General features: G+C 55.2%; 1 protein-coding gene across 1 annotated transcript; it reads right to left on the bottom strand.

Moving 5' to 3' along the window:
• Positions 1-304: 304 nt before the first annotated feature.
• CNN1 (calponin 1) lies at positions 305-7,090 on the bottom strand. The gene is made up of 7 exons (XM_059387722.1): positions 6,928-7,090; positions 4,724-4,845; positions 2,342-2,408; positions 2,103-2,240; positions 1,813-1,923; positions 1,184-1,330; positions 305-1,079 (listed from the first exon to the last, which is right to left on the bottom strand). Exons 1-7 carry the CDS (start codon positions 6,988-6,990, stop codon positions 834-836), a joined length of 894 nt encoding a protein of 297 aa, XP_059243705.1. The 5' UTR covers positions 6,991-7,090; the 3' UTR covers positions 305-833.
• Positions 7,091-13,652: the final 6,562 nt, after the last annotated feature.

Below are 13,652 nucleotides of genomic sequence, written 5' to 3'. Positions count from 1 at the left end.
GAATGGAAGCGGGTCCTGCATGAATCTGTCTGTGAAAGGGGAGTGTGTGTGTGCCCAAGGCTGCAGAGTATATGCACACTGTACACACCAGTGCATGCGTGTGGATTTTGTGTGTGAGTGCGTGCCTGTCCTGGGTCCAGCTGAGGGCTGTGGGCTCCGTGTGTGTGTCTGTCTGTCTATCTCACGGTGTGTGTGGTATGTGTGCCCGCGCCCCAGTGTATGGGGAAGACGGAGCGCTTCTGAGGCCTGGTTGTCGGCGCATGCGCCAGAGCCACGCAGCTCCAGGACAGAGCAGCCCCGAGGCAATGATTTTACAGCTGTTTATTGTGCTCCAGTGAAATAGAAAAAGAAAGTGCTCGCGTTGACAAACGCCGCTGTCACATCCACACATGCCAGTCGCTGCAAACCAAACCGCGTGTGTCCGCTGGGTTTCTGGGCATGCACTTTGCTCCCACTGCGGGAATGGGGTGGGGGCAGGCCGAGCCTGGGCTCTGGGGGCTTTGCTTGGGGGGACCTCTTGTCCTGCGGGGACCCACCTGGGAGGGAGTGGAGGGGGGACAGCTGGGGTAGCTGCGCTCAGTGCGTCCTTTGGGTGCTGTTGGGCACACCCGGCTCAATGTAGGATCCTGCGGCGCTCCGGGGAAGAGGGTCTCCCTTCCCCCCCAACCTACAACTCCCCCCCAGTCTGCCCCCCCAAACGCTAACCCTGTAGGCAGGTGCCAGGGGGCTGGAGGACGCCATGCAGGGGGAGGGGGTCGGCGGGGCCGGCTTGGCCCTGCCGAGAGCAGCAGCCAGCCTCCCTGGTGGGGAAGGCGGGGTGGGGGCCCAGGGCCCTAGGCGGAGTTATAGTAGTTGTGCGCGTGGTGGTTGTGGGTGGGCTCGCCCAGCTCCGGGTACTCGGGCGTCAGGCAGTACTTGGGGTCGTAGACCTGGCGCGGCAGCCCGTACACCGTCATGCCCCTCTGCGAGGCCCCCTTGTTGCTGCCCATCTGCAGGCTGACGTTGAGCGTGTCACAGTGCTCCATGCCCAGCCCGGGCTCGAAGATCTGTCGCTTGGTCCCAGGTGCAGTCATGCCGGCCTGCAGAGGGCAGAGAGGTCAGGCCTGGGGTGGGGGCGGGGGAGGGGGGAACCGCGGGGGACTGGGGCCCCACCAGCCCCACCCCAGGATCCCCCCTCACACACCTGGCTGGCTCCTTTGTTGGTGCCCATCTGCAGGCTGATGGTGGCCTGGTCCAAGGGCTGGTCCGTGCCCAGCTTGGGGTCGTACAGGTGACGCCGGGTGCCATAGGCCGTCATGCCCTGCTGGCTGGCAAACTTGTTGGTGCCCATCTAGCAAAGCAGAAGGAGAGTCACCCCAAAGATCGCAGAGAGCCTCACCCCCGGCCATGAGACATCACATGTCACCGGATGCCTGCGTGGCCCTCTAACATGCCACGGCGTCCAGTCTCAGGGGTCCGGACTGGAAACTGAGGCCCAGAGAAGGCATGTCCCATGATCTGTAAGTGGTTCAGAGCACCAGGGCCTGACCTCCAGGGTTCGAGCCCCAGCCCAGCCACTTATCTTCCTGGGCAGTCCCGGCAAGTGAGCTCGCTTCTCCGGGCCCCCGTTCCCCCATCTGTGTGGAGGAGTGAGTTAAGGTACGAAAATGGCAAGCGTGGTACCTACCATATGTGTGAGTTAAAGCCAAATATTCTGTGCCACAAAGCCTGCAGGACCTGGGTGCCCTCCTGGCCGCCTCGATGCCCCCCGCCCCTCCCATCCCCATCCCTGCTCAGCTCAGCAGCAAGACCCCGGTGAGGAAGGGCCAGTACCTGCAGCCCAATGATGTTCCGCCCTTCTCTTAGCTTCTCTGGCTCAAATTTCCGTTCCTGCTTCTCTGCATACTTCACCCCTACATTCACCTTATTCCCTTTCGTCTTGGCCTGGAGAGGGCGAAGGAAGCAGCGGGCTGGCGGGGGAGCCTCAGGGCTACGTTGTCCCCCCCTGGCTCCTTCTCTCCCCCTCCCACCCACATTGCGTTTGGGTGTCCCCCCTCACAGCCTAGACCCTCCAAAGCCACCCCCGCCCCAGCCCCACACCCCTACCCTTCGGCCCCACTCACCATGCTGGCCAACGCCAGCAGGGTGGACTGCACCTGGGTGTGGTTGGTGTTCTCAAACAGGTCGTTGGCCTCAAAAATGTCGTGGGGCTTCACCCCGTACTTGGTGATGGCCTTGATAAAGTTGCCGATGTTTTCCAGCTGGAGGGGAGCAGGAGGCAGTCAGTGAGGGGGGGGGCGGTGGGGGGGCTGAGAGGCTATGGGCCAGGGGTTGAGAGAGGTAAAACAGAGCCTGGGCTCACCTGGTGCCAATTTTGGGTCGACTCATTGACTTTCTTCACGGAGCCTGGCTGGAGCTTATTGATGAACCTACAAGGGGTCAGGGAAGGCAGGGAGAAAGGTGAGCCCCGCCCTCCGCACCCGTGCCCAACGCCGTGGGCAAAGGGGTCAGGATGACAGCCAGTGGCCATCTTGCCTTTTTCTACTACAGCCAGCCCAGCCGCAGCCCCCGATCCACCCCGCACACACAGGCAGCGCTGAGATGGAGAACTAGCCTCCCGGAAGCTGGGCTCAGGTCTCTATTTGACAGAGAGAAATCACAAGTAGATGGAGAGGAAGGCAGAGAGAGAGAGAGAGGGAGGCAGGCTCCCTGCTGAGCAGAGAGCCCGATGCGGGACTCGATCCCAGGACCCTGAGATCATGACCTGAGCCGAAGGCAGCGGCTTAACCCACTGAGCCACCCAGGCGCCCCTGGGCTCAGGTCTCTAGCAGAAAGCCCCCTCATCCCCCCCTAAGCAAGTCTCCTGCTGCGCTCCCATCTCCCTGGCAACCACGTTTCCATCTCCTTGAGCTTTAGGGGGTACCTGCACTGTGGACAGCCCACAGCTCCGGCCTCAGACTTCCCTTCTCTGGCCACACTCACCGCCTTGATCTCCTCCAGTCTCTCGCCCTTCAATGCCACTGATCTGCCCAACTCCCCCCTATTTCCCTGCAGCCAGGCCTCCCAGTCCCCAGTCCAGCGCCCTCCATGGCATCTTGAATCAAAGACACCCCACTCCAGACTCCTGGCACCCACTTCCCCCAACTCAGCTCCCTCCATACTCCCAGGCTCAGGAAACACACCCTCCCAGGGGCTCAGGCAAAGCCATCAGATTTGCACTTGACTCTCCTATCCCTTTCTCCCATTCCCACACCCAACCCCTCCACATGGCCATTGGCTCTTGCCTTCGGAAGATATTCAGAAGCCTATGGCTCTTTGCCACCTCTGCCCTGCTCTGAGCTGCCCGGTGTGTCTCTCCGGGGCTCTTGCAGGGGCCTCCTGTGGTGTCCAGCTTCTACCTTGTCCCCTGCAGACTCTCATAGCTAGAATAGCCTTTTCAAAATAATTCTAGCTACTCCCAGCTCAAATCTGCCCCCCAGTCTCCCTTTAGCATACAGATCCTAATCCTTAGCGTGACTAAAAGACCCCCAGCTAACTCCCTCCACTTCCCCTAATCTCTCCTCACTGTTCCTTCAACACAAGATGCTTGCTCACACCTCAGGGCCTTTGCACAGCTGTCCCTCTCCTCCTCCCTCAGCCTGGCCCACTCTTTCCTCAGATGCCCTCCCAGCCCCCTCACTCACTTCATCCAAGATTCTGCTTAAATGCTACCTCTTCCGAAAGACCTCTCAGACCATTCTGTGCAAAGCAGCAACCCCTTGCTCTACCCGCCCCTCCCCTCCCCCATCCTTCCCTGCTTCTCTTCTCCATGGCACTTGCCACCACAGGCAAGTACTGGATTATTTCATTAATTACTTGATCACTCTCCCCCTCTGGGACTCCAGCTCTATGTGGGCTCAGAGGTGAGTCTGTTTTGTTTACTTTCCCCAGTGCCTAGAGCGGGCACACAGCAGGTGCTCCGTAAATTCTTGGTGCATGAATGACTGAGTGGGTGGGTAGTTCTAGATCTTTAAGGCCCGAGCAACCCTGTCTGAGCTGGGACAACAAGATGTCCCCGTCCTCCTTATTCCCACTGGATATGGTAGAACAACATCTCCACACTGTGCCACCTTTCCAGCACCTAGATCTTGCTACGCCTGCACCATTGGGAAGCTTCCCAAGGTCACTCTTTGGCCATCACAGTCACCCTGCCCTGGATGAGACTCAGAGATACAGACAGGACCCCAATGGCCTCAGGGCCCTATCCTGCAGTAGTGTCACTGTGGAATCTGGAACCAGGGAAACATTCCTCTCGGTGATTTAAGTTCTGAGAAGAGCAGAAAACCAAGACCTACTCAAATTACCATGGCATAATTCTCTTGTCACCAAGCCAGTGACGAAAGGCCCTTGTTGCCCGCTGCCTTTTAGCTGCTCCTTGAGCACACTATGCTTGGAACTCTTTCTTGGAACCTCTTTCTTGGAACTCTGGAGACCATAAATGGGCCTGCCCTCTCTGCATGGTGGTTAAGCCTAGATTCTGGTCATTTCTGTTGGGAACAGAACGGGACTCTGGGTGATGTGTTTTATTGAACTGAGCCTCTGTTTTCTTCCCTGTGAAATGGGTACAATGATTCTTTACCACCGCTCTTTCAGGGTTTCAGCTATAAAGTGCCTAACCCAGCTCTGAGCTCCCAGTTGAGGGGGGGAGAGGGAAGGGATAAATGCCCAGATCGGGGGCAGCCCAGGCAGAGCCAGCTCCACTCACTCGCAAAGAATGATGCCGTCTTTGAGGCCGTCCATGAAGTTGCTCCCAATGCGGCGCCCTGTCACCCCCTCGATCCACTCTCGAAGCTCCTGCTCCCGCTGGTGGTCGTACTTCTGGGCTAGCTGGGGGTGGGGGACACAGAAAAGGTGGTAAGGATGCATTGGGGAGCAGACTTAGCTCCCCGGACCCAATTCAAGGTTCCCTAGGCCTGATCTTTCTCATCCCTTCCCAATGAAGGCAATTCTGCCCCAGCGTCCATGGGGGCGCTGAAGTGGGCTGAGGGCCAGGGCTGAGGTGGCACCTGCCCAGGGGGCCATTCCGGACATTCTGAGGTTTGGCACCAGAGGATGAAGACAAGGGGAGGGTGGAGAGCGGGGTACTCAGCTGGGGGGGGGGGCGGTGCCTGGCCTCTCGGTTCCCCCTCCAAGCCAAACTTGGGGCTTAGCTTCCTCCAACTCCCCGCCCTGCCCCCCCAACCCTCTGCTGGGACCCTGGGCGCCTCAAGCAGGGGAGGAGGAGCCTTAGGGAGGTGGCTCTGAGTCCTGCGTTGCATTGGGACTGTTCTGTCTTGCATGTCTGTCTGCCTCAGTGTCTCCCTAGGTCCTCATCCCCTGGGCTCTCGCTGGAGGCTTGGGGTTGGAGGTGGGGGGGGGCTTGTCTTTGTCTTAATCCTGGCTGCATGAATGCATGGCTGTATCTCTCTCTCTCTCTCCATCCCCATCCCCATGGCCTCTGTCTCTCCCCAGCTCTGTCTTTCCACGGCCCTGTCTTCCTGTCCCCATCTCTTCGTGTCTGGCTGGGTCAGGGCGCTTGGCACGCCCCTCTCTCCCGCCAGTCGCTCTGGTCTCCGACTCCAGGTTCCCTGCCTCTGTGGGGGTGGGGCTCGTCTGTCTCCTCTCTCGGCCTCTCCATCCCTGTCTCAGTCTTATCTGGCTCCCGGCTTCCCCTCCCCATCCGTCCCTCTCAAGTCTCAGGCTCCCAGAATCTCTGTCTGCGTCTCTCACCCTCTCCCCCCCCCCAACCCTGCCCCCTCCGTTTCTCCAGAACCCTCCGCCCCAGCCCAGACAGGCTTCCAAGACTCTGGGGGACCCAGCTGGCCCTTCTGCTGGGGGAGGAGGAGGTGGGAGAGGGAGGCCCCTCACCTGGCCCCGGCCCTGCCGCCCCCCTCCCCACCAGCCCGGCTTTATAAAGCAAACCGCCCTTATATAGCGCGGCCCCGCGGGCCGGGCTCCCTGAGGCCGCCTTATATGGCGCGGCGGCTTCGCGCAGCTCTGGGGCCGGCGCCGGGGGGAGGAGGGGGGCGCTGGATCCCGCCTGGCCCGAGCACCCGCCCCCCACCAGCCCCCTCCTCCAGCCGCGAGGATCCCCCGACCCAGGATCCAATCCCAGCTCCCCACTTCCTCCCTGTACGCTGGGAAAAGCCACCTTGGGCCTCAATGATCCCCTCTGTCAAATGGGGCGCTGGGACTCCTCTCCTGGCAACGCTCACGGGAGCATTCCAGGGAGTTGGAAGTTCACTGCCCTGGAGAAGCTGAACCCCATTCCGTGGTGTGTGTGTGTTTCCAGGGACGTGAGGCCAGGATCCTAGTTCTGAAACTCCTTTATGTAGAAACCCAAGCTCCTCGCCTCTCCTCTCGGGACCTCAGTATACTCAGCCATATCAGGAAGGCGGTGTCTGGATATTTTTCCAGCTCAAAATTAGGAGACCCCTGCCGTGTCCCTAATGCTCACACACTGACCTCCCCAGCTGTCTGCCTCTCCCTTCAGGATCTCCCCAGAATCCCAGCTCTAAAGCACTCCCCAGTTTCCTTCCGAGATGGGGGTGTGTGAGGAAAATCAAGCCCTTTCCCAGCACCCCAGGAACACATAAGCAACAGGTGACAGATTAACAGAAGATTCTGATCAAGTGGGGATCTTTACAAGGGACCGACCCCCTCAGTTGACCTATGGTTGCCTGTATGCCCCCCATTTTGCCCGCCCCCCAACAGTAGCTGAGGGCTCTGGCATGCTCAGGGTGGGGATTAAGGCGGACCCTACCCTGTATCTGTCCTTTTTCCCTTTCTGGTTCCAAGTCACATGGGATAGGCAAGAGGGGGTCCAGGGAACCCCAAGAGTGGGCCTCTGGCCTGCTAGGGTGTGTGGGCCAGGCGGGGGCCCTACCTCGTTCCTGACCTCAGCTGACGACCCATTGGTGGGGGCCTTACCTTGTTCTTGACCTCAGCAGACAAGCCATAGGCAGGGCCCCGGTTGAAGTGAGCAGAGGACATGCTGGCTCGCGGTGGGCGGCGGTGGCAGTAGCTCCAAGGACCCTCTGAGAACCGAGGCAGCTGCTAAGGCTCCTTCTGCAACCTCTTCCCTCTTCACATGTTTTTGAAGCTCCGGAGGCGGCCCGGGCCTCTTCCAAGGCCCTCCCATTGGCCGCAGGGGCCTGCCAAGGGGCGGGGCACCCCCCCTCACCACCTCGGCCATCCTCCTCCCTCCCCCATCCCCCCCCACCCCGTGATGTCAGGGCCTTGGTATTGGGAGCTGATTGTGTCATTGTTTCCACCTAGGGGGGCAGCCTGGGTTATTATTTGGGAGGGGGGCATAGTCATAAGAGATGAAGTGTTCCCCAACCTTGCCGACCCTCTACTGTTCATTGGACCTCTGGCTAGGCCTCCTGGTTTCTTTGTGTCTGTCACTGAGGCCATCTCTCCTCATCTCTGAGGTCATCTCTCTTCGTCTCCCTGCAGCCTGTGGTAGCTAGTGAGCATCACCCTGGGTTTAACCTGAGACACCAACAGTCTCAGCTCTAAGTGGGCCTTTGCTGCCATGTCTATGTAATGGACTGATGGATAGTGCGTACTCACTGTGTAGTGGCTGGCACAAAATTGTAATATTTCCAATGAACATCTGGCACCCCCCTTCTGTCCTCTCCAGTCCCTCATAAGGATCTGGGGGAGCAGAGATCCTGGATGCCACCCTCTCCATCTACCTGTGGGTCATCATGGAGTGACTGTGTTAGTAGGTTTCAGGCCGCGGACACCCCCTGTGTTTCCCTGTCCCAGCCAGGGTGGCCTGGAGGAAACACCTGCAAACAGCCACAGGACCACAGAGGTTGATGACAAGACCACATCATGCCACTTATGTCAAGGCAACATTAATGACCCTTGAACGACAGACATGTCAGCAACCTGCCATACACTGAAGATATCTTAAGGACATACAGTTTGCTGGCCACATGCTTAGGGCATGGCTGTAACATGCTAATGTCAGGCCCTGTTCCAATTACTGTATGTGTATCAATTCATGCTTCACAACACCCTCAGAAATGGATGCTGTTTTTATGCACACTTTACAGATGGGGAAACTGAGGCACGGGGCATGGAATCCCTTTCCAAGTGGCAGAGCAGAATTTGAAGCCAGGCCCCGTGCCTAATGTCGCCAGGCTGTCAGGGTTTCTCACCCTCAGCACTGTGGACATCAAGGCTGGATAAGACTTTAAACAGCATCTCCGGCCTCTATCTACTAGATGCCTAGAGCACTCCCTTAGTCTTAACAAACAGAAATGTCTCCAGACATTGCCAAATGTCCCTCGAGGGCGGGGGGGAGGGAGGAGGGCATATCCTTCCTGTTTGTGAACCACTGGGTTAAACCAGTATGCTAAGGACAAGGGGACTAAAATAGGACAAGAGAGAATGAACTAACAATTAGCTCCTGCTATATTCTGAGTGCATTGGGTCTGTTAACACATTCCTCACAACAGCCTTCGGAGGTGGGGCCTGTATGAAGCACAGAGAGGCGAAGAAGAGCGCCTGGCGTTGCACAGCACAAGAGCGATGCGGCCAGGACTCGAACGCGCAGATTCCGGGATCCTGCCCACGCGGAGTGGCGCGGCCCCTCCCCGCCCCACCTCTGCCCCGGCTGGGCCGCGAGGGTCGCTACTACGCAAGTGAGAGCCGGCGCCGTGGCAGAGCAGGCGGCCGGCGCCCCCTGGCGGCCCAGGAGCGGCGAGGGCGGGGCCGCGGCCTGGCGGGGTCGAGCCGGCGGTGACGCAAAGCGCTGACTCAGTCGGCTCCGCCCCCGGCCCGCGGCCGCTTGGCCATTTATAGAATCCGCGCGGACTCTGAAGTCACGGCCCAGGCACGACGGGGGCGGGGTGGGGACGCTCTTGGCGCGTCCCCCGACGGGGCAGCCCGGGGTCTCCCTAGGGGGTGGCCCTTTCTGGGTGTGGAGTGTCCCTCGGATTCTAAGTCTGTGTCTGCAGCTCTTGCTGTCTCTAGGTTGCAGTTTGCCCGTCTCGACCTTGCCTAGTCTTTTTCTGTTTTTGTATATGAATCTGCCTATCTCACTGTCTCACTCTCTCTCTCTCTCTTCCCATCTCTCTCCAATATCTCGCCATCCCCGGGTCTCTGTTTCACCTCTCTAAGTCACTGTTTTTTTCACTCGATGTCTCTTTATGTTTCTGTCTTTCTGTGTGTCTCTGTCTGGTTGATGGGGTAGAAGCAGAACAAGAAGGCTGATCCCATCCAGAGGTCCAACTCCTGAGGACACCCCCCCCCCAACATTACTGGCCCCCTGCTCAGTCCCCTACTTAACTCCTCTCTGGTGTTTCCCAAGCTCCAGCGCCTCTGTGCCTCAGTTTCCCATCTAAATGAAAGGTGGGATCTCGTAAGAAATGGAGTTTACCCAAAGGATCTAAGACAGTCATGAAAAGAAAGTCTCTGCCTTGCCTTACTCTTTGGAGAGCCCCCAAACCTTCCTTTCTCTCAGGGCCATCTAACATACACACACACTAGCAGTGCCTTCCAGTGGACACATTTCCAAAAGATGCCTGCATGGCCCCTCCCTTACTTCCTCTGCTCAAATGTCACTCACTTTGGAGAGGCCTTCCCTGCTCCAGACCTGCTCTAAGACAATAGCATCTCCCGCCCTCAGACTGACTGGGAAAAGAGGGGCACGAGGAACTACTGAATTAGTGTTTGCACCTGACCTAGCTATGTCTGCCTCCATAAAAACTTTTACTTAAAAATATCATTTTTAACGGGGCACCTGGGTGGCTTAGTTGGTTAAACCTCTGTTCAGCAGGGAGCCCGCTTCTCCCTCTCCCTCTGCCACTCCCCCTGCTAGTGTTCTCTTGAGTTCTGTCAAATAAATAAATAAATCTTTAACAGTATATCATTTTTAAAGCCCCCGTTTACACCTGAAACTAATATGACATTGTATGTTAAGTGTATTTTAATGACAAAAATTAGATAAATTTTAAAAACCACACTGCTCTCTATGTCCCTTCCAGACTTTCTTTTTCTTATCTCCTTTTGCTTACTTCTATTTCATCCTATGAGAATATAAAGCTCCACAGATCCTGGGCTTTGTTTGTTTTTTGTTTGTTTGTGAGATTTTATTTGTTAGAGAAATAGAGAATGAGAGAGAGAGAGAGAGCACAAGAGGGGGGGAGTCAGAGGGAGAAGCAGACTTCCCACTGAGCAGGGAGCCCAATGTCAGACTCCATCCTGGGACTCCAGGATCATTACCCGAGCTGAAGGCAGTTGCTTAACCAACTGAGCCATCCATGCACCCCTGGACTTTGCTTGTTTTGTTCACTGCTCTGACTCTAGTGGCCAGTACAGTGTCTGCACTCAACAGGGGCTCAACAAACAAACGAACAAACAAACAAACAAAAAAACGCTCCCTGGATAAATGGAATTAAAGCTGGTGATCCAGGACTCAAACCACATTTGTCTGAAATGTTGGTGTTTAACCATGCCCAGAGGAAGGTCATACTTTCCAGGCACTTGCTGGACTAAAGACAGTGGAGCTGGGTGTCTCTTTTGTGTTTCCATACCAACCTTCCCCTAGAAGATCAGTTGGAGGGTGGATGGGGGATGTGGCTGGGGTTATGTAGGTCATTCCACCGCTGCCTTGTCCAGCTGTGAGCTTTGCAAGATGTTTTGTAGGAAAAACATCTGCTTGAACAAGAAGAGCCTACCAGATTGGCAAAGGTGGTGCTGTGGAAGCTGTGGTAACGGGGTTGATGGGTGTGGGTGATGTGTTGATATCTTTCAAAATGACAAGGTCCTTACCTTTTCTTTTTTTTTTTTTTCAAGACGTTATTTATTTATTTGACAGAAAGTGATCACAAGTAGCCAGAGAGACAGGCAGAGCAAGAGGAGGAAGAAGGCTTCCTGCCAGGCAGAGAGCCCGATGTGGGCCTCAATCCCAGCACCCTGGGATAATGACCTGAACCAAAGGCAGAGGCTTTAACCCACTAAGCCACCCTGTTGCCCCAGTCCTTACCTTTTCTGGTGCTTAACTTTACATATCAAGTTGATAGGGCCCTAGGGTACCCAGAGATTCAAACATTATTCTGGCTGTGTCTGTGAGGGTATTTTGGGGATGAGATTGGTATTTGAATTTATAGACAGTAAAACAGATTGCCCTCCCCAATATGGATGGGCCCCACTCAATCACTTGGAGGCCTGAATAGAACAAAAAGACTGACCTTTTCTGTTCAATAAGAAGAAATTCCTCATGGGGTGCCTGGCTGGCTCAGTCAGTAGAACATGAGATTCTTGATCTTGGTGTTGTGAGTTTGAGTCCCACACTGGGGGTAGAGATTACTTAAAAATAAGATCTTTAGGCACCCCTGGGTGGTTAAGCGTCTGTCTTTGGCTCAGGGTCCCGGGATTGAGTCCTGCATTGGGCTCCCTGCTCATCGGGGAGTCTGCTTCTCCCTCTACTCCTCCCCACTGTTCATGATCTCTCTCATGCGCACGCAAAAATAAATAAAATCTTTTAAGAGTAAATAAATGAATAAAATCTATAGAAAGGAGAGAGAGAGAGAGAGAAACTCCTTATATGTGACTTCTTTGAGCTGGGACATTGGTATTTTCCTGCTTTTGGACTGAAATTGGAACATCAGCCTGGGTCTCAAGCCTGCCAGCTCTCACACTGGAACTTATGGGCTCCCTGGGTCCTCGGGGCTTCAGACTGGGACTAGAACTACATCGTCTGCTCTCCCGGGTCTCCAGCTTGCCAACTGCAGATACTTGACTTCTCAGCCTCCATAATCATGTGATTCATTTCCTTATAATTGCGCGCACACACACACAGTCTTTGTCTTTGCTGTTGGTTCCGTTTCTCTGGAGAATCCTGCTACCTAATACACCTTCAGATCCAGAAAAATCTCTTTTTTAAGAATATACCTAAGAAGTACAAGCGTAGGTGTGAAAAGAACATTTATTGCAGTGGCCTTTTAATTTTTTTATTTTTTTAAAGATTTTATTTATTTATTTGACAGACAGAGATCACAAATAGGCAGAGAGAGAACGGGAAGCAGGCTCCCTGCTGAGCAGAGAGCCCCATGTGGGGCTCAATCCCAGGACCCTGGGATCATGACCTGAGGGAAAGGCAGAGGCTTTAACCCACTGAGCCACCCAGGTGCCCCTGCAGTGGCCTTTTAATAAAATTACTCTGTAGGTCCATCAACGGGGAACAGGTGAGACAGACACAGATAAAGGCAGAGTATGCAGCATTTTGTGTCAATGACATTAACAGTTCTGTGGTGTTGTGGTTAAGAGTTGGGCGGGGGGGAAGCTCTGGATCCATATTCCATGGGTTTGGGGCATGCCCTTGTGCTTCCTGGCTGTGTGACCTTGGATAGGTATCTTAACCTCTCTGTGATTCAGTTTCCTCCTCTGGAAAATGGGCATATTGATTGTGCCTGTTTCCTAGGTTTATTTTTTAGCTTTTTATTTTGAGATAATTTTAGACTTACAGAAAAGTTGCAAAAATAGCACTGAGTTCCCATATACCCTTCACCTTGCTGCCCCCAGTGCTAACATCTTACATAACCATAATACATTTCTTAAAACTAAGAACTTAACCTTGGTACAATACTATTAATAAACTACAGACTTGATTTGGCTTTCTCCAGGTTTTCTGCTGGTCCTTTTACTGTTCCAGGACCCAATCCAAGATCTCATTGCATTATGTTGTCATGTCTCCTTGGACTCCTCCAGTCGGTGACAGAGTCTCAGTCGTTCATGATCAGACGCTCTTGAAGAGAGCCCGCCAGTGACTGTGTAGACCCTCTCAGTTTGGTTTATGTCGATTAGATTGAGGTTTTCACATTACTGGGAAGGATACCAGAGAGGTGATGTTCCCTTCTCATACCCGGGGCTTATGATGTCACGGTGACTCACTGCTGGTGATTTTAACCTCCATTCCTAGTTACGGAGCTGTCTGCCAGGATCCAAACCTGTGAAGCTGCTATTTTTCCTAGGGTTGTTTTGATGACTCTGCGTTAAAGGGTTTATATCGGGGTTCCACGCAAACTGTTGGGCTCTGTGTTAAAAAAAAAAAAAAAAATCCATGTAAACGCTTGTGTTTGAATCCACTACTTCAATAAAGATAAATAAGAAAAAGAGAGCCATAACTGCCTCAAAAGGAAAAGGGACACTGGGAGCTCCGGAGGCCGCGGCCAGGTCGGCGACACCACCACCACCCACGCGTGCCCTCACCCACCTCCCAGCTGAGCAGAGCGAAGTGCGCCTGCGCAGAGCTGGGCGCCGGAGCCAGGGGCAGGAGCTTTCCCAGCAGCTGCCCACGTGGCTGTCAACGTGCTGGGGTGGGGGTGCTCAAGCCCCCTGGGCCCGCAATTGATTGGCTGGAGCTCCTTTCAGCCTGGCCAATCACAGGACTCTTAGTGAAGCGATAGTGCGGAGGTTTAGCAGTCTTTGAGGCATCCTACCCGTGGCTAAGGTTAGCCACCGGTCCCCAGGGCAGTGCCATGTGTCACGAAGGCCTAGGGACTGCAGATACGGCTATTCGGGGGCGGATGACTCACTCGCTTGGAGCCTCTGTTACTGCCAAGCCCGGTTTTGTGCGCTAATCCGCTTAGGTTAATAGCCTTCAATTGGCTCTTCCCAGCCCCTCCCCCCACCCCCCC

The sequence above is a fragment of the Mustela nigripes genome, chromosome 2, assembly GCF_022355385.1.
Source record: "Mustela nigripes isolate SB6536 chromosome 2, MUSNIG.SB6536, whole genome shotgun sequence".
NCBI classification, from domain to species: Eukaryota; Metazoa; Chordata; class Mammalia; order Carnivora; family Mustelidae; genus Mustela; species Mustela nigripes.
This window is presented reverse-complemented; position numbering and strand designations above follow the sequence as displayed.